We start from the raw sequence: 19,327 nt of genomic DNA on the forward strand, positions 1-19,327 counted from the left end.
ACATTTCTTCATGTTTCTGGAGTGGGGAAGATATCATCAGAACACGCAAATTCATGTTTAGCCGCCACAGGAAAAGGTACAACCAGCAAAGCTTGCGGAATCTCTTGAGTGTTTTTTGTGAGTTTTATTGAGTAAGGCAGTCTAGCTTTGGCTGTGTTCTACAGTGATTCACCGTGGAATCAGTGATGATCATTTCATAGTTATCAACCAAGACATATACCTCCCTTATTCTTTCCACAATCATTAGGATAATGTTGATAATTTAGATGCTTAGTGTTGGTGTTATTGTGGTCGATCCAGTGACATTAACATTGTGTGTACTTTTAAATGTGGGTGCAGTCAGTCTTTCCATTTTGACTGTGTCCCTGCAGCACCAGTCTGTAGGTTAGAGGCATTTTCTAAATGATCTTAAGTCAAGCGGTACATTGGTAGTGATGTTCATTTGAGCCATGGGATTCTGATTATTTCTAAATATAATTGTGAGTCTGGAGCACTGCCTAAATCCCTGAAAACAGGGAATGAAGGTGGAGAGCTGGAGAATAGATGAAGATGGGAGGAGCTCAGAGATCAATGTAAGATTGCCTCTTTAAGTGCTCCTAAATGATGTGTCAGTAGCTTCTGTTTTTCCCAAGGAACTGCCAGGCTGCACCTACGGTAGGGGAAGCAGAATTGGGATTCTCTTCTTCACGCAGGGGAAGTCTGCCCCAGCAGAGAGGAAGGTGCCCTCCTTGGCCAGGTGGCATTGGGAGAGGTGAGGCTTGGATGTGATGACCCAGTGGTTGTGCGGATGCTGTGCTCGTGCCCCAATGTCCACAAACACAGGGATCTAATTGCTCTCCATTTCTCCCTGATACAGTAAAGGCAGTTTCAGAAGCAAATTTGGCGACAAGGGAGGATTATAAGCTAACAGGTTGTTGCTGGGAGCGAGCAACCTTAGGGCTATAAAGGAAAATATTGGGTTGACCAGTAAAGAGAAACACAGAAAGAGTTAGAGGAAAGAGAGAGGTAAATCTGAACTGGGAGATAGGCCTGGTCCATGTGCGGGCAGGGCAAGCAAACATCAGAAAGCATTAGAAGCAGGGGCAAAGGAAAAAGGGGTCGAAGACAAGTAGTAAAGAAGGAGTCTGCAAATATTAAAGAGAAAGGGAGGGTACCTAAGTGATGGGAATTGTTTAGGGGAAGAGATAGTTAGTCAATTTTAGATCATTTTTAGGGATGTTAGTGTGTATGAAATAGGTGAAGGTTTGTATAATGTGAGCCAGGTTGTTCCTGAATTAAGTGAACATTTTCACCTCAGACAGGAGTGTCCATTTTATTCCCTCTCCCAACAGCTCATCATAGGTTTGGAGTATGAAGAGAAATCCTGAATCTGTGATAAGGCAAAGATACTGATCTTGTTGTTTTGTCGTATTAAAAGAGAGTTTTATGCATAAAGTAACTCCATTCGCTTATTTTGACAACTCAATAATTCATCAATATTTGGGTGTATTTATTTGCTATTCGTAAACATGAAAAAATGACACTTTACTTTGCAAAATGTAGCTAAGTGGATACACTAATTACAAATATGGGTGTAGGCGAGGTATATCAAGAATGGGGCTTGGTCATGTACCAATAGGTGTGAGGTGCCATTCAGGAGCATGGACCAAGTGATAAGAAGCAGTTAAAATGTGTTGTTTAGAGTGCCATAGAGGAGTAGCCCAAAAAACAGATATACCTGTTGCTGCGGCTAGGGCAACTAGGATTGCAAAGTGGCCTCTACTGCTAGGCAGATACACCGCAATTGTGGGGAGTGTAGTACTGGTTGGAACTATAAGATTCTTTTAATCCCAAGACATGCAGTACAAAGCTTGTTTAGTTTTGGATGATTTTTAGGATCCATGTGTTGTGCACACCTTTACCTTGCTCATTACAGGTATGTTGGCAATTCATATTACTTTCAGGGCCTACTGAGGTTAAGGAATGCTTTTTCAGAAGGAGTAAAACACAGTCATTGTATGCACACCTACATAGTTTTCATAGGACAACAAGACATTCAGAGGAGACAGGCTCTATATAGGTCTGGTTGGGATACTCTAAGCAAAAGAGCAGGACAAGAATCTTAGGCATTGTTTGTTCATGTAAGCAAGAAGACAACTTGAATGAGAGAGGGTTGGTTGGAGCATTTTCCAAAGGTTAATGTGTGACCTGATTTGGACAAGAGCTTAGTACTGCTGGAATGGAACAGTTGTAGATCTTGGTATGGTAAGTGTGGGGGAGAAAACCATTGGGACGGAAACAAAAAGAGCACTTGGTATTTGTGAGTTTTGTTTATAAAACATTTGATCCTGTGGTCTGAAGGCAGCCCTGTGGTGGGGGCTCTTCTATTGAAATTCTCAGACTCTACCACTTTAAGCAATTTTTTGTATTTTTCCCTGCTGTCTTACACAGTGTATGGTGGAAAAGGAAGTAAATTGCCAGAGGTCAATATCATCTTGGACTCTTTGCAAGCTAGGTTGCAGGCCATGCACAGTGTGGCAACCTCACTGGTCTCTCTCCTTGAACAGTTAAGAACCAGAGGAGCATTGTTGTCCTGTTACTATTAGAGCTATCTTCAACCTTTGAAATGTTATCCCATTCAGTCCTAATATATTGGCTCTAGACATGTGGTATCAGACATAACATCTTCAACTGGTCTGCATCATTTCTGTTCACACACAGGCAACCTCTTTTTTTTTCAAATCCATATTTAGGCCTTTTTCATTTGGAATCCATTAAAGCTCTGGTTTGAGCAAAATCATTTAACATCTGTGTGTCTCTACTAGCTGCACTTATAAGTCACTAAAATTGAACTTGGACAAAACTGATGTTGTCACATTTGGTGGTCCTGCTTCACTTTGGTCTAGCAACTGGTGGCCCTCTGGTCTTGGCTCTCCACCCGCTCCATGACAATGTTTGTAACTTATGATTTCTTTTTGATAATTCCCTCATTCTTTCTCCCAAGATCAACTAATTTTCTTGTTTTTTTTTAACTTTACAATGATTCAAAATATGCTGCTACTTCTTCCTCTTCATTACCAATTTACAGTATTTCATGCCGTAGAAGTGGCATACTTCGATTGCTGTGCCTCTTTATACCTTAACGACGCCATCATCTAGCTTTAAAATTGCCTACAGCTGGCACAGAATTCACTAGCTCAGGTTCTATGGTGCTTTCTCTGCCAGGTTGATATTTCTGTTCACTTAGTCAATTTACAATGGATGCGAGAGGGCAAACAATTCATTTTCAAGAACTTATGTATTTTTCATAAAGGTATAATGGGGCATGGAACCAGTTCCCTTCAAAACACTTTCAAAGAATATAACTACCTCCAGAACATTATGGCCCGTATTTATACTCCGTTTGCGCCGAATTAGCGTCGTTTTTTTCGACGCAAATTCGGCGCAAAACTAACGCCATATTTATACTTTGGCGTTAGACGCGTCTAGCGCCAAAGTATGGGCAAATAGCGTCATTTTTTTGCGTGAACGCCTTCCTTGCGTTAATGAGATGCAAGGAAGGCGTTCCCGTCTAAAAAAATGACGGCGACGCAAATGCGTCGTATTTATACTCCCGGGCAAAAATCACGCCCGGGAGTGGGCGGGGCAAAAAACCCCGCATTTGCGCCACTTTTTAACGCCTGGGTAAGGGTAGGCGTTAAGGGGGCTGTGGGCTCAAAATGAGCCCACAGGTACCCTCCCATGCCCCCAGGGACCCCCCCTGCCACCCTTGCCCACCCCAGGAGGACACCCAAGGATGGAGGGACCCATCCCAGGGACATTCAGGTAAGTTCAGGTAAGTATAATTTTTTATTTTTTTTTATTTCTTTTGGTGGCATAGGGGGGCCTTATTTGTGCCCCCCTACATGCCACTATGCCCAATGACCATGCCCAGGGGACATAAGTCCCCTGAGCATGGCCATTGGGCAAGGGGGCATGACTCCTGTCTTTACTAAGACAGGAGTCATTTAAATGGCGTCTGGGCGTCGAAAAAATGGCGCAAATCGGGTTGAGGCGATTTTTTTGCCTCAACCTGACTTGCCCCATTTTAAGACGCCCTAACGCCATTTCCCCCCTACGCCGGCGCTGCCTGGTCTACGTGGTTTTTTTCCACGCACACCAGGCAGCGCCGGTCTGCTAGCGCCGGCTAACGCCATTCCATAAATACGGCGCCCGCATGGCGCTTCAGAATAGCGTTAGACGGCGCTAAATTTTTTGACGCTAAACTGCGTTAGCGCAGTTTAGCGTCAAAAAGTATAAATATGGGCCTATGTTTGGTTACAGCCAGGTTTGTGGTTCTAGTGAAGATTAGGAAAATGCTTCAAGGTGGCAATTTTTTTTCTTTTCAGACAACAAAGAGTTGGAATCTTTTTACTTTTGTACCTGTGATAAATGTCTCACCATTTGACATTCTGTATGCAATGCATACTCCTGTCTATTCTAAAATTAAAGCATGATGACTGGTAAAGACTGAATTCTGATCTTTCAGTATCAGGAAACCCTCACCTGTAGTTGCACACTCTACACATCCATAAAATAAAATAATAACTAAGGAGTGAACTTTTGAGGTGGATTTACCTTCTGCGGCAGGAGTCACAAAGCTACTCAAGAGCAAGGTTAAAAGTTACACATATTTAGTGATTTCAGGTGTGGCTTTACTAAGGATTCGTTTTTGTTTGATTTCATTTGTTACATTTTGGGCAGTATTCATTTTTATTGAGTGTTCTGTAGGTGATGAGCAGGAAAATGTATTGTGACAACAGCTGGGATTGAGAAAGCTGACAATAAGATGGCCATAGTATTAATAGCCTGTAGTATGCACAACTGTATGCTTTATATGTGGTTTTGGAGTGCTCATAGGAGATTTTGATGTGCCAGTAGGAGGCTGATTGCGTATCTCTGCTTCATGTACCTTGCATGACTCTCAAGTAAAGACTCCACTTTATCAGTAGCTGCAGAGGCCTTGCGTGAGTTGCCCACAGAAACACCTCAATCAACAAAAGGGAGAAGAGACTGAGAAAGGCCTTTAGGTCCCTGTCTGCAATTAGGTAGATCACAGTTTCTAGAAAGTTGGTAAAGGCCCCTGAGATGTTTGAGAAGCCAGTAAGGATTGGATGTAACAAACAGAAGGCTTTAGGTTGAGAATGACAAAGTAGAGAAGAACTATGTACGGTGTTGAGGCCATTAGCTCATTTCGTATCTTGGTAAATCTTCTGAACTTTGTAGCTAGTTTACCAGGGAATGGGAGGGGGGTGTAGAGTGATTTTGGTGATGGGAGGTAGACATGATTTGTGAGTGAGGGTGACTTTTTGGGAGGAGATGGTGAGTTTTAAATAAAAGAGAATGTAATCTATTTTCTACTGGGGGTACTGGACACTACAGTTGGCCCCAGGTCTGTGGAGAAATTGCAGCTATGAGTTTGGCGGTAATGCATATGCATGGGATAGGTTGATAAGCAATATTTGTTTGGGAAAAATCATTTCAGAGTTATGCCTTCCCAGTCAACCTAATGTCTAGACTTTTGGATTTGTCTTTGTGCTTTCTCATTTATACAAACAGTACCTGTACAGCAACTGTTGGGGTGGGATGGGAGAATAAATGTTTCTCTTAAACACAGTTTTTATTTTTGCAAAAGTGGAGCATTTCAAAGAAGCCTCAGTAAAGTTTTAGAAAACTTTGTTCAAAATATGTGCAGAAGAACAGAGAACATGTTGAAAAGGTTCCACACAAAAAGTACCTACTAGTTTTTCCAATGCCTGTCCAATAGATTTTTCTTCCAGGTTAGACTTTCTTTGTTGTCTTTCATCTTCACCACCCACAACTTCTGTGCTTACTTTCAAATTTCCACAATTTTGAAAAACCTAGGAAAAATTACAAAAGCAAAATAGTGGTTTGCAAGTTTTTTTTCCAATTGATTTACTATGTTTCCCTTTTTATGGGCCACGGTTATGGCCCTTGCCCTTGGAACCCTACTTATTGCTGTTGAATGGCAGATTCCAGTTAAGGGGAGAGGTATAATGTTGGTAGGTACAAATTAAGTTAGTGTGTTCCCTACTATCATACTGATGATATTGAACATTTCTATGGTGACAAAGCTAGCTATGTTTCTCCATGCCACATGAAAAGTCAAGGGGCCCTATGTAAGAACCGACCCTGATTTTCCAAAGTCAACACTGCACAAAACAGCTGTTTTCACAAATGTATTGCACTCTGCTATTGTTACTGCTGTTTGAAGCGAAATGATGAGAGTCACAATCATAAGTCGGTATCAAACAGGCACCACTCCTTTCTATGGCTGCATAGCAATGGTTTCTAACTATAGGAAACTGGAAAGGATGCAGCTACAAGGATACCACAATATGCACCATTCAGTGCTATTAAGACACCAGTCCTGGGAGAGGAAACACATTTTAAGCAAATGCAAAAACAGACTGCCAATGCAGGCCTTTGTCCATTCACTGGCTGTTCACCAAGGGCTTAATTATGAGTCTGGCGGTCACTAGACTGCCAGACTCACGGTGACAGTCTGGATCGCCGCAACAGTGATCAATGCTCTTGACAGGCTGATGGTAGGTACAGGTTGCAAACAGCCTGGGCGACGCTGCATGCAACACACCCTGCTGATTACAACCTGATTCTCAGCCAGCTTTCTCATGGCGGTTTCACTGTCATGAAAAGGCTGGCAGAGAACAGGTATGGGGGCCACAGGGGGGTCCCTGGACTGCCCATTCCCATGGCATGGGCAGTGCAGGGGTCCCCCTGCCCAGCACTCTTGTAATGTGCACTATCTGATGTGCAGATAGTGCGGATTACAAGGGTGCTGGTTCCCCCTACAGGCAGCAACATTGCCACCGGCTCGATTATGAGCCGGCAACAATGCTGCCACCTCTTTCCCGCTGGGCAGAAACCTTGGTTTCCACCCCTTAGCCCAGCAGGAAAGTCATAATAGGTCTGGCGAGGAGGTCGCCACTACAGAGGGGGCCACCCAGTCGAGAGTGGGTTGGTGGACGGGTGTTCCCATACACCGAACCCGTAATTAGGCCCCATGTGAGATACACTGCTTATTTCCACTTTATCAATATTAATGAGGTGGGCATTGTGCTTCTCAATGCTTACAGTCTCTTTGCACGCCACCTCGTTAGTACATCAGAGGAAGGGCAAAGGACTTGTCTTCAGGTCGTTCTGTTCTATGTAATGTTTGCACAGCATGGTGACATCCAGTTGATTAACATGACTGCAGTTTTTCACTAGTACTCATGTTTCTATGCTTACATAGACACAGGCCTCAATTGTTCATGCTAAGATTCAAACCAAATGACCTAGAGGTTATAAGCTGATTTTTATAACCGGACCTAAACACATTGATCTATTCTACAAGCAGTGTGAATTACCCTCGTAAATACAAGGCTTTTCTAACTCTAGGCCCACTGCTACAGCAGGCATTGACAAAGCTAATATGTCTTACCTTTTGGTTTTGTTAACAACTGTGTAGCATTGGCAAAAAAAGCAAAAAGTGCTTTTTGTCATTGTTTAACAGTATCAGCAAAAAATACGGATCACTGACATAATGTTGTGATCATTAATATTGAGATACAAAAATATTGCAGAAAAAATGTCCTTAACAAAAATGTTGTGTTCCTGTACTTATAATGTAAAATATAAAAATATTGTGTCAAAAATATCGTTGACAAAAACAAATCACAATATTGATTCTAATGCAATGTATTTAAAGGAGTTTATTATCTGACAATAATATAATGTTTATTTAATATACATTTAATGAATTTGTTTTAATAATATGTATATATATGGCCCTACATGTACTATGTATATACACACACACACACACATATATGTACGTACATCATACATATATCTATATATGATATTTAGGGCCAGATATACAAGAAAGTGCCACATTGGTCCTTATGTGCCACTTTTCTTACACCACCCCTGCCCCACCTCATGACACCATGGTTGCTCCGTATTTACAATACAGTGTACCATGGCACTCGTTTCCATAATAGCGTCATAATTCCTGACATTATTGTGGCACTTGCTGGATTAGAGCTTTAAATGATGGCCCTAGTGCACCAAAGCACTAGGGAGGCCCATTGGTTACTCTGGGCCCGTCACTTTAACAGAAAAAATGTTGCAGTGAAATCTTGTAGATTTAACTGCACCATTTTTTGTATGCTCCCTGCGTGGGAAAGCCCCCCTTGCATACGTTATACCGGGCGCTATAATGTTAGAATTGCTCCACTTTGTAAATATGGCACTGTGAAATGACCTCCTTAACTCTAGATTAGCGTAAAAAAATTATGCTTGTGTGGTGCAAGCAGGCACAAGGCCCTGGGAAATCTTGCAAATTTCAATATTAACAGTAAAATAATTTTACATTTAACAAACATATATATAACCAACAAAATATTTACCCTAATTAAAACATTCAAATAAAAATGTTACATCTAGTTTTATTTATTTATACCATGAACTAAATGTAAAAAATAATTTTGAAACTATATCAATAATATTTTGATACATATACAAATGCTGAAAAACAATAAAAAAATAATGTGAATAACAAAAAAGTCAACTAAAAACTTGCTACATAAAAATCAATTATTAACTAAACTAATATAGAAAATATGAGAAAAGTACAAATTCATTACTCTAAACCATTTTAAACATGTCTTAACCCATGAAACTAAAAGCAACCCATAATTATAAAAAAATATAAAAATTCCACTCCAAGCTTGAGGGGTTAGATTGACTATTCCCACTCCAATCTATGCAACAATTGAAAAAGAGTTGGATTTAAGAGGACTTAGATTTACTATTTCCACTCCAGCCTATGAAACAGTAGGGAAAGTGCTGGACTTCGAAGGGTGTAGATTTACCATCCCCTCTCTAGTCTAAGCAATAGTCAGTGGCAACAAAACCTTAGGGAGCCCCCCTGCAAGGTACTGCGAGGGGGGCTTCCCATGTCCGATCAGGCTACCACCTGCCATTTTCAAGCACCTCATTCTTGCATCTTACTCCCAAGATATCGGCAGGAGTTTCAGTGATACCGACAGGTTCAAAGAGATCAACATTTTCTGCAGTCAGAGAAACATCAAGGCATATAAAACATAATTGGCTCCTATAGCCCCATTTATGAAATGCGACTAAAGGAGCTCCAAAAGGAGAAAAAAAACTAGGTGGCACACTGGTATGCAAGGGCACAGTCACAGGGATATGGGAATATCAAAGATGACAGCGAGCAATAGTGGCACCTTTCATTTGCAGCACGCCAAAGGAACGTGTTACTGGTCATTTTCTCTTCCACACTTCTCAATCGCAGCTTTCCAAGTCTGACTCTCAGCTTTAGATCATTAGCTTTAGCATTCTTTTCATGTTTTTCTGCTTCAATCATATCACCAAATCTCTCATTCGTTCAGCACTGCTACCTCTCACCAACATATTTAAGTATTAGGTGCCTCATACACCAAGAAAAACATTGTGTGCCAGTACCACTATTTTGTCACCGGTGCCCCATGTACCAAGAAGTGCCTCTAGAGCGCCAGTGCCAGCATTTTACTTTAGGTACCTTCATGCAAAGATTTACCTCCAGTATAGCACAATGTTGTCACTCATGTCCTATGGGATAAGAATTATCTCCTATATGCCAGCATCAGCATTTTGCCATAGTTATCTAAGTAAGCCAAAAACTACCCAAAGACACCAGGACCAACAGCAGCGCAACACACTCACACATAAGTAATCTCAGTCACTCAAGCTCATCTACATTCACTCACTCACACTCATTCTCACACCCCTCACACTCACTTTCACCTGTCACACACACTCGCTCTTACTGACTCACTTGTTCTCACTCTGGCTCACTGATTCCCACTCACAGCTACTCTCAGTGTAACTCATTCTCATCCATTCTCACTTACTCCCTATCATGTGACGAGATGATCAGTTGAGAGTCTGATCGCGGTGAAACCCCGGGCTCTACGCGGCTGAAGACTGTAGTGCCTATGGCTGCATGTACAGAAGATGCTGCAGCACACCCCAAATGGGTGAGTCAGAGGCATGTCAGGCCTCTTAGGTCATAACTGGGACTTCTCCAGACATGGAAAAGCTCTCTGATGGTTGGTGATGTACCTCTCTGTACCTACTCTAGCCCTCAGAATCAAATAAGACTCACTGTCCATAGCTGCTTGACCCTAACTCACAGTGAAGGTTGGCATGTTCTATATAAAGAGTCAATAATAAGCAAACATTCACTATTGGTCATATAAAAAAGGGACAGAAAAGACAAAGAGTGGGGCCCAACACCCCTAAGGACAAGCCACCGCTGATTGCATTATTAAATCTATATCGGTCATCCCTAGACCGCCTTCTCATCTTATAGTACTCCCCATCCTGCCTCTCTCTCTTTCCACATCATCCAGTCTCCAGCGTTCAAGCACAGCCAGCACGGTGGTTAATGTTTCATTCCGAGTTATCTTGAAATTCAAAGCAGGGGGAGAATAGGACTTTCTCACTAAGTCGGGATAATGATTTGTGTGGATAAACTCGCACATCAAGCAGTTTTGCCCATTTGGGTTTTGACCAGTAAATACTCATAGACATGTGATCAGAGAAAACTGATGAGAAAATAGCAAACCAGGCGGAAATAAGTGCACAATTCACACATTTTACATATTATGCCTCATTCTAAATGGAAAACTTAAAGTAATGAGGCAATATTGCACCAATTAATTACTACCCACCAATGGTAACTGCAACAATAGGTTCTGAAATATTGCAACATAATACTGGGAAACTCATGAGCCACACGTCAGATAATGCTTGCTTCCAACATTGTTGAAACCTGCGGCTCACAAGTTTTTTGGTACAACTGAACCTCTCATCCCTCCAAGGTCAGTATATTGAATGGCATTAAACTAGATGCTAATAACACGTATGATTTGTAGTTGTGAGAAATGGCTGAAAAATGAAGCACTATATGAAAAACAAATTTATTTGAATACTCCCGTTCTCTTTCCCTGCCTTACTTTTTCTTTTTCCTTCCTTTCCTCTTAAATCAAACAGCTTCTTATAATTTCCACACACTTGTGTTTTTATGCCTTCTCCTAGCTTCAAACTGTAATACTTGACTGTATTGATCGGTGCACCCGTGGTCCACCCTAGACATGAATGCCTGGCCATGTTATTTATACGTCTTACCAAGAAGAACGAGGCACTGTAGCAGAAGAAAAACACAAACATACGTTCGTGCACAATTAAAGTCAAGGCCCCTGTGTGGACTCTAGGGACAAGTCTTGTATGCCCTGTTATATTTAGAAGATTTCTCATTTTTCAAACTAGGTGTAAGTGACCAGGGAATTAATCTATCGGCTGTTAAAAAACAGGGATGGGGATAATGAAAATAAAAAAAAAACATCGGCCAGCAAGGCCTTTACTATGAAAGATGGTGAAAATCTGTAACTGCATGCTGAACACTGACTAAAAGATTTGAAAATCGCACTACAGAAGAACAGTAACTGAAGGGGTTACAGAGACCAGGACAGCTTCAGATTTATATGGTTTGACACTTTAAAAGAAGACATGGCAAGAAACCTATTGGTGCTATGTGCCACCATCAGAGATACGGTCATTCAAAGGTTTCTGTTTCAGCAAGGCAGACTCACCATTCATCCTTCTGAGGTTGCTAGAGGAAATACTAATGCACTCATCAATAATAACTGCCAAACATACTTTAGTTTGTATTCTTCTATATATAAATGGCCAGCATTATTATTGTTGAGTCACTGAAAGCAAATGTATCTACGTCTCAAAGTTGGAATACTGTCTATTGTTTACAGCGAAATGTCCAGGAGGGACTAGCAATTACAAGACAGTTTTCATTTGAGGCTGGCAAGTGAGAATTACAATGCCACATGAAAGCATTGTATGAATTCAGGTTCAGTTAGTGTTCATGAAATACTCTATGTATGAAATGCCATTCTCACTTATTTTGAATGTGTTGAGCTCTGTCTGGAAGTTGGTGCATCAACCTACAGCCAAGTTATACTACTATTGAAACCAGTGTGGCCTTAATATAACGCAAAGGGGTTGCAAAGTACATCTTAAATCTTGAGATAAATCATGATTATTATTATATGAGAGCTGTTTTCTTGAAGCTGTTTTTTGCACGTCAGCTCCAAGAAAGTGAACTTGCATTCACCAGATACTGGCTGAACCTATACCTGTGGTCAGCCTTTGCTGTCAGCTCTACACACTCAGGCCTGAGGGCCTGATTACGAGTACGGCAGTCCTTTCGACCACTGCACTCGCGGTGGCGGCCCTATCACCCAGATTGCTGGAGGTCGGACTGCCACAACAACTTTGCCACCACCAAGATCATGGATCTCGATGGGTTGGCGGTGGTGAAAGTCGTGGTCAGCAACGGCGGTGCCGAGTTTGGCACTGCCATGCTGATCATGACTTTCCTTTCCACTAGCGGGGTCCCCATCATGAAAAGGCTGGTGGAAAGGCAGAGTTGAGGCCACAGGGGGGACCCTTCACCGCCCAAAACCATGTCATGGGCAGTGCAGGGGCCCTGGTCAGCACACTCGGAATGCGCACTGTGTGCCATGGCAGACAGTGCGCATTCCGAGTATGTTTTGTGCTGCAGCATTGGCTTTGGCTCTCAGCCGGAAACATAATAAAATGGCGGTGGGGAGGCTGCCGGATTGGCGCTGCCTCACAACCAACGTGTTGGCGGTCCAGCAGACCGATTGGCAACTTCGTAATCAGGCCATAAATCTTATTACTGTTCCCATTGTGATCAGTAAATGTTGATGCATATATTTACACACAAAATTGCTTTTTATATGCAAGTTGTTTATTTTACATCACAAATGAAGCACATGTACATTTAAAACTGCAAAGATGCAAATAAGTCAGGATTTTATAATTAAATTGTACACATACATTGATAAGTGAGGTGTTACCGTTTGACATAATGGAGATATCAACTTATGCAGCTAATAGTTTATTGCAGTGCTCCTGTTAAGGGTTCACACCAGAATGCAAGGGGGCCCTGTTAGTGTACATCACATCCCGTGCCACGGCCACGGCCACTTTTCACCTCCTCTCATTAGAGCTACTCGTTATTGCACACAATGACACCTGCCTACCATACCTTTCTGTTGCTCCATTTCAGGCCTTCTGCTCGGTCAGCCACCTTATCCGATTTCAGACTTGATACTGTATTGCTCCACCTTGGTGCCTCCACGCTTGAGCTGACTTGAGCTGAGATGCATTCAAAATGGATGACTGATTCTGTAATTATGCTGAGGGGGCCCCCGGGAGCTTGGACCCCCCATGCACTGTAGGGGCTACAGGGACTAATGTTACACCACTGGCAACAGTAGGAAAAAGAGTTGGACTTCAGAGGGTTTAAATTTAATATTCCCACTCCAGTCTATACAACAGTATGGAAAGTGTTGAACCATAGAGAAGTCGGATTTACTATTCCCGCTTCAATCTGAGCAACAGGCATTAGACTTTTGGAGGGCTTAAATTTACTATTCAGACTCTAGTCCAAGCAACAATAGTGATAGCACTGGACTTCAGATGGGTTGGATTTACTATTCTCACATCAGTTTCAACAACAGTAGGGAAAGATTTGGACTTCGAAAAGGTTAGATTTACTATTCCCACCCCAGTGTAAGCAAGAGTAGGGAAAGTGTTGGACTTTAGAGGGGTTAGAGTTACTATTCTTACTTCAGTGTAAGCAACAGTAGGGAAAGCGTTAAACTTCAGAAGGGTTAAATTCACTATTGCCACTCCAGTCTAATCAACAGTAGGGATAGGGTTAGGCTTAAGAAGGGTTACAAATAATAAAACACGTCCTAGTAGTTAACTACAAATATGTCAATAAGTGTTAAAAAAAAGAATACATTAAATTACATATAAAAATAAATACTATGTTATGTAGTAAAAATGAGAACATATTTGTAAAATGTTAAATAAAAACTAAAAAAAAAAAACTTACGATAACTTCACTTGTCTAAGTATAATGTCTTAAAACAAATTGTTTTATTCAAATTAACAGTAAAAAATAAAAAATAAAAAGCCCATTTCATTCACAAAATTTCAATAAGATTTAAACAAATTAATGATAAAAAAATAATTAACATAAAATGTACAGCAGTATAATTATACATAATCAATTATCAAATACTCCATTACATTAAAGAAAACTTATTACACAAAATGTTATAGCTCAAAAATGTTCCCACTCTATCCCAATACCAAAAATAACAGAGCAGAAAAAAATACATTCATAGCAAACATATAAACATTAAAATATACATAATATAAAGTTTCAGAAATTAACCAACATTAAAATATGTATTAATGTGCACAATTAGTATTCAATCATTTTTCTACCTTACATTAAAAATAAATTAACTAATAATTACATTAATTTCATTTTATTTAACTTCCCAGCCTATTCTCCTACAAACTCTACAACCCACTACTAAAGTATAGCTTACTATTAATAATAATACAATCAAACTATATCAACATTAACAAATTAAAATAAAAAGTAACAATTAACATAATCAAAAAATAAAAAATATATTGATCACCATTAAATTTACATATTGTATATTTTCTTTAACTTTGCAAATCTGTTGTCCTACAATCCCAACAACCCATTAATAAAATTTTACCTACTATTAATAACACAATAAAAATTTATTTTGACATCTTAAATTAAAAACAAAAAATGTAACAGTTAAACAATTAACCTTGTTAATAAACAATTAAATAATTTTAAAACTAATTATCATGAAATGTAAATTATTTATAGTTGATCTAACTTTCCACCCTGTTCCCCTATCATCCCAACAACCTGCCACTGCACTATAAATAGCTAATAACATTTACAAATAAAATATTATACCACTTAAAATTACAAAGTTTATATTAAAAATTAATAACAATCATTATTAATATTAACTAAAACACATTAAATTACAACAACCTTAAAAACAATATTACAAACAATGATATTCTTGAAAACTATGAGCCTCATTACGACTTTGGTGGTTGGAATTACCCGAACGCCAAAGCCTCGGGGAAGAGGCAGCAATCATACAAGCTGGATCCCCCACCAGTCACATTACAATGTGACTGCTGGGCTGACCAGCAGGAACATCCTATTACGACGTACCTGCCGATCAGCCACAGTTTTGGTCTTGGCTTCCTGAAGCAAATACTGTAGCACAGCCGCACCCTCGGAATCTGCACTGTCTGCAGAGTGCCCATTCCAAGGATGCTGGGCAAGGGGGCTGACCACAACTCCAACCACCGTCAGGACATCTGCAACCATGTTCTGGCAGGCATGGGGGTCCCCTGGTGGTGTGACCGTCAGGGTCACTGTCGCTGAATTGGCATTCCTTAGACTGCTAATGTCGTAATAAGGCCCTATATTATTCACCAAAAAAATCTATATTCTTGACAACAATATTATGTACCATTAATATGTTTGTATAAGTGATATTATTGGACTATATTTATGTAGTATGATATTTAAACTCAGGGGCTGATTACGAGCTTGGCGGTCAGAAAAACCCGACTGCCAAACTCCTGATGAGGAGACTGCCACGGTCTCCTGCACTGCCCATGACAATGTTGTGGGCCATGTGGGGGCCTCCAGTGGCCCCCCAGCACCTGTTCTCTGTCAGCCTTTTCATGGCAGCTGAACCGCCATGAAAAGGCTGAGGGAGAACATGGTTGTAATCAACATGGCAGAACTGACTTCAGCACTGCAGTGGCTGATTACAACCACGACCGCTGTCGTCCCATTGGGATCAGTGATCCTGGTGGAGACAGCAGTCTTTTGGCAGTTCGACCACCAGGGTCATAATGTGGTGGTCGGACCGCCACAGCCATGGTGGTATGACTGCCACCGTGAGTCTGCCGGTCTACAGAGACATCATCATGCATGTGCATGTAGGCTGCCTCAGCATGATAATTTATACGCATCCATAAGTCATAAAGAAGCAGTTATTTTGATCCACTTGTGTTGATATATTTGTGTAAATATGTTATGATGCAGCGACCATTGTGGCTTTCTTTGAAAGTTACCATTCAAACATTGTGGTCATCAATCTTGAAGAGGTAAATTAATTACAAATAAAAAATAAGTGTGTGAAAATGCATATATAGAAAGGTGCATTCCTGAAGCTAATTGTAGCTGCTAGACCCTCTCAATTTGTTTTTAAAAAACAGGGTGTAGGAATGCACTGATAAGGAGGTCTTGTAAAAATAAAGCTAAGCAGAGTGGGAAGGTATGCAAGAAGCAAAATGGAGAACAAGGGGATTGGGATGTGAAAGGATAATTGAGGAGTTCCAGGGGAGAAATGGTGGAGCAGATGTAGGGGAATGAAAAACAAGTGGGAATGGAAAGGTTGGGGAAAGCAACTGACAAACTGGCAAGGATATTGGATAAAGTAACACTGAGAGGGGCTAGGGTAAAGTGGTGGGTGAATTGCATATGGGGATAAAGCAAGAACACACATGCATTCCCATGGAGCACAAGTAAAAATGCAAAGTAGTTCCCTGAAACTAATCAACATTAGCAGTAGAAGGACAGAAGTCAACCAATCAGAACACTCTGAGACCAAAATGCTCCTGGGCAGACTAAGATATCAATAGGAATGAAAGCACTGAAAAGCAGAAAAATTGAGAGAGACAAAAAAAATCCACTCATGAGCACAGGGCTGACTTAAATCTCAGTCAATTTACATTGCCAACAACGGATCTGTCCAACAGACAGTTAAGGCTCTCTGTATTTGAGACCAAAAACGTAGTGCTTCAATGTGAGAAGAATCATCCAACCAAAGAGGATGGAAAAGAGGCTATGCTGCACAGATCAAAAATAAGAAAAGAAGGGAAAGCCAATGAAAAGGAAGCAAGCAAATGAGATTGAGAAAAAAGTCAACCAATGCTAAACAATGGTCTAACTCAAAGCCCGCAGCACATAAATTGTATTGTAGGCATTAACTGATCAATAGTAGGCAGCTGTAGATGAGGTCTAAAATGGTGGAGCTCACACACTCATTTGGATATTTTTCAGCAGTCAGATGGTTTTGAGAAATCATTACAGTATATGAAATAATTATGCCTGACTGACACCTGACCACGTTGTGCTCACAACTAGAAGAATTGTCCCATGTTGTGCTTGGCCGGCATCATACAAACAGCCAGCATAGCCTTCTGGAATCTATTGAAGTAGTCATACAAAGATTTTTCTGTGTTCTATCACCGGTCACAGGTGCTTATGCAGTTACAAAGCATGCAAGAATACAGGGCAGTGGCATTTGCTTCTCAATTTCCACTCAAGACAGGTGCACAAAGAGAGAAGTAGCACTGGAAAATGTGCAACCCTGTCACTATATTCAGTCAAGAGTCTTTGGTAGACCCCAAGGGGGTCTAAAACCTTGGTTCACTTTGATATGAATTGTGATATGAATTTAACAAATAAACATATTATTTGCAACACTCCAGACTTAAAAGTTATTTTTCAGAAGGCTGGTACATGATTGATGTTGTTCAATGTTTACAGTTCATTTGTCTACATTAAGGGTCCATGACAACTGGCTCATTGGGCTTCAAAACCACAGTCAAGGCAAAGTAAGGCCTGTGATTATGGTTCTTGGTGATTTCTAGACAACCTTTGAGCAGTCTATAGCTTATAAATCTAACTCTGAAGAAGAAGATCAGGTCAGGGGCATCTCTGAATAATAGGAAGACATATTATTTATTGTATGAATGCAAACCGCGAGATTCCCTCAGTAATTTTACTGCATGGTTTACATGATTGTAACGGTGAAACATCCTTAGATATTAGTAGGCGGTGCACTTGTAACAGCTGGCTGCAGAGAAGTATTATTAATTTTACTTTACTAGATCTTCCCAGTTGAAATCTCATTTTGCGATATGGTGGTTAAGAAGCGTCGGGATAGTGACCACTAGTCTTATGTCCTTCAGCCACTATATGTAGATAATGTGCATCATCTGCCAAGAGTTGTGATAATATAAAAGCTTGCACCAGTTTGAAGTGAGATTATGTTGGAAGAGGTGTGGTGCTGTCCTTAATTACTAAATGTATTGCTGTGTAAAACTGTTCCTTGGATTCTGCAATTGAAGACCATCCAATCTGACCTGCCGAGCGGATCTGATAAAATTACAACAAGGCAATTTTGTCACACCACAATGGGGCCATGCATGGGAAAACTCAAAGTTGTTTTCAGTAAATAAAAGTGTGTGCCAAGGCTGTTCACTTGCCCCACTGCTTTTCTCACTATACATTTATCAGGAAGAAGAGATGGTCAGTGCTGGCATTTGTGAAGCACCACTGCTGCATGATTAAAAATTCTCACACCTATTTGTGGAGCAAAGATGGCTGAACACTAAGGTGCCTAGCTGCTTTATGTTAGTTTAAAGTTCCTAGCTGCTTTAAACATTTCCTGTATCTAGACAAGAATATTTACTCACACCTTAACTGCTACATAGGAACCGCATTATACACAAGACAGTGTGAGCAAGCAATGGAAACGAATGCTGGTGACAAACCAGTGGTATGTTATGATTTCAATCAGTGACGCTGAGGTGCATTTTTTTGTAACGTTTTGTGATAGGTATTTCGTCAATTATAATGTATTCTCATTGCTCATTATCCTGATGACCATTCCTTTTTTGGCATGGGATTCCAGTTAACAATTAAAGAGGCTCTTTGGACCAAGGAAATTTCCCCTTGAACCATTACTAATGCCAATTGCTTCCCGGAACAGTATACTGATAGGAATTTTCTGGGGTCTACTGAATCTGGGGTACATCGATGTCCAATCCCTTTATCAGGTTTCGTATGTCTTTGAAGAACAATATTATGATGCCATGTTTTTCCTGCCACTGTTGTCTTTTGGAATTGCATTATAGGGCAATATTCTTGGGGAAATTTCTTTCATGATTTAGGAAGCGTCATGGGCAGTTCCCAAAGGTGTGTTTTGGATGTTCCTTGACTCACAGGCAGAGATGATTTTGTTGGGAAAATAGTCATCATGGCCTCTTGGTCTGTTAGTTAGTATTACTCATGCCATAGTAATCATTATTGTAATTCTTTTGAAACATAGACAGATGATATCTGCAAAGCATGATATAACTGGATTTGCTGTAGGTGTCTCCTACAGAACCAATTATGAAAACATCAAATAGAAATGGAAAGTGTAAGTGAAAAGCCTACCTTCTCTCCCAT

At 40.6% G+C, this 19,327-nt stretch overlaps 1 protein-coding gene across 2 annotated transcripts in view; it reads right to left on the reverse strand.

Annotated features, from left to right (window-relative positions):
- The window catches only part of GPC1 (glypican 1), a 448,857-nt gene that overhangs the window by 49,030 nt on the left and 380,500 nt on the right, over positions 1 to 19,327 (reverse strand). For both annotated transcript variants that reach the window (XM_069213742.1, XM_069213741.1), the window contains one exon: positions 5,760 to 5,879. In XM_069213742.1, coding sequence (XP_069069843.1) covers positions 5,760 to 5,879 — 120 coding nt within the window. The remainder of the gene's footprint in view (positions 1 to 5,759; positions 5,880 to 19,327) is intronic.

This window comes from Pleurodeles waltl, chromosome 11 (genome assembly GCF_031143425.1).
Source record: "Pleurodeles waltl isolate 20211129_DDA chromosome 11, aPleWal1.hap1.20221129, whole genome shotgun sequence".
In the NCBI taxonomy this organism is placed as follows: domain Eukaryota; kingdom Metazoa; phylum Chordata; class Amphibia; order Caudata; family Salamandridae; genus Pleurodeles; species Pleurodeles waltl.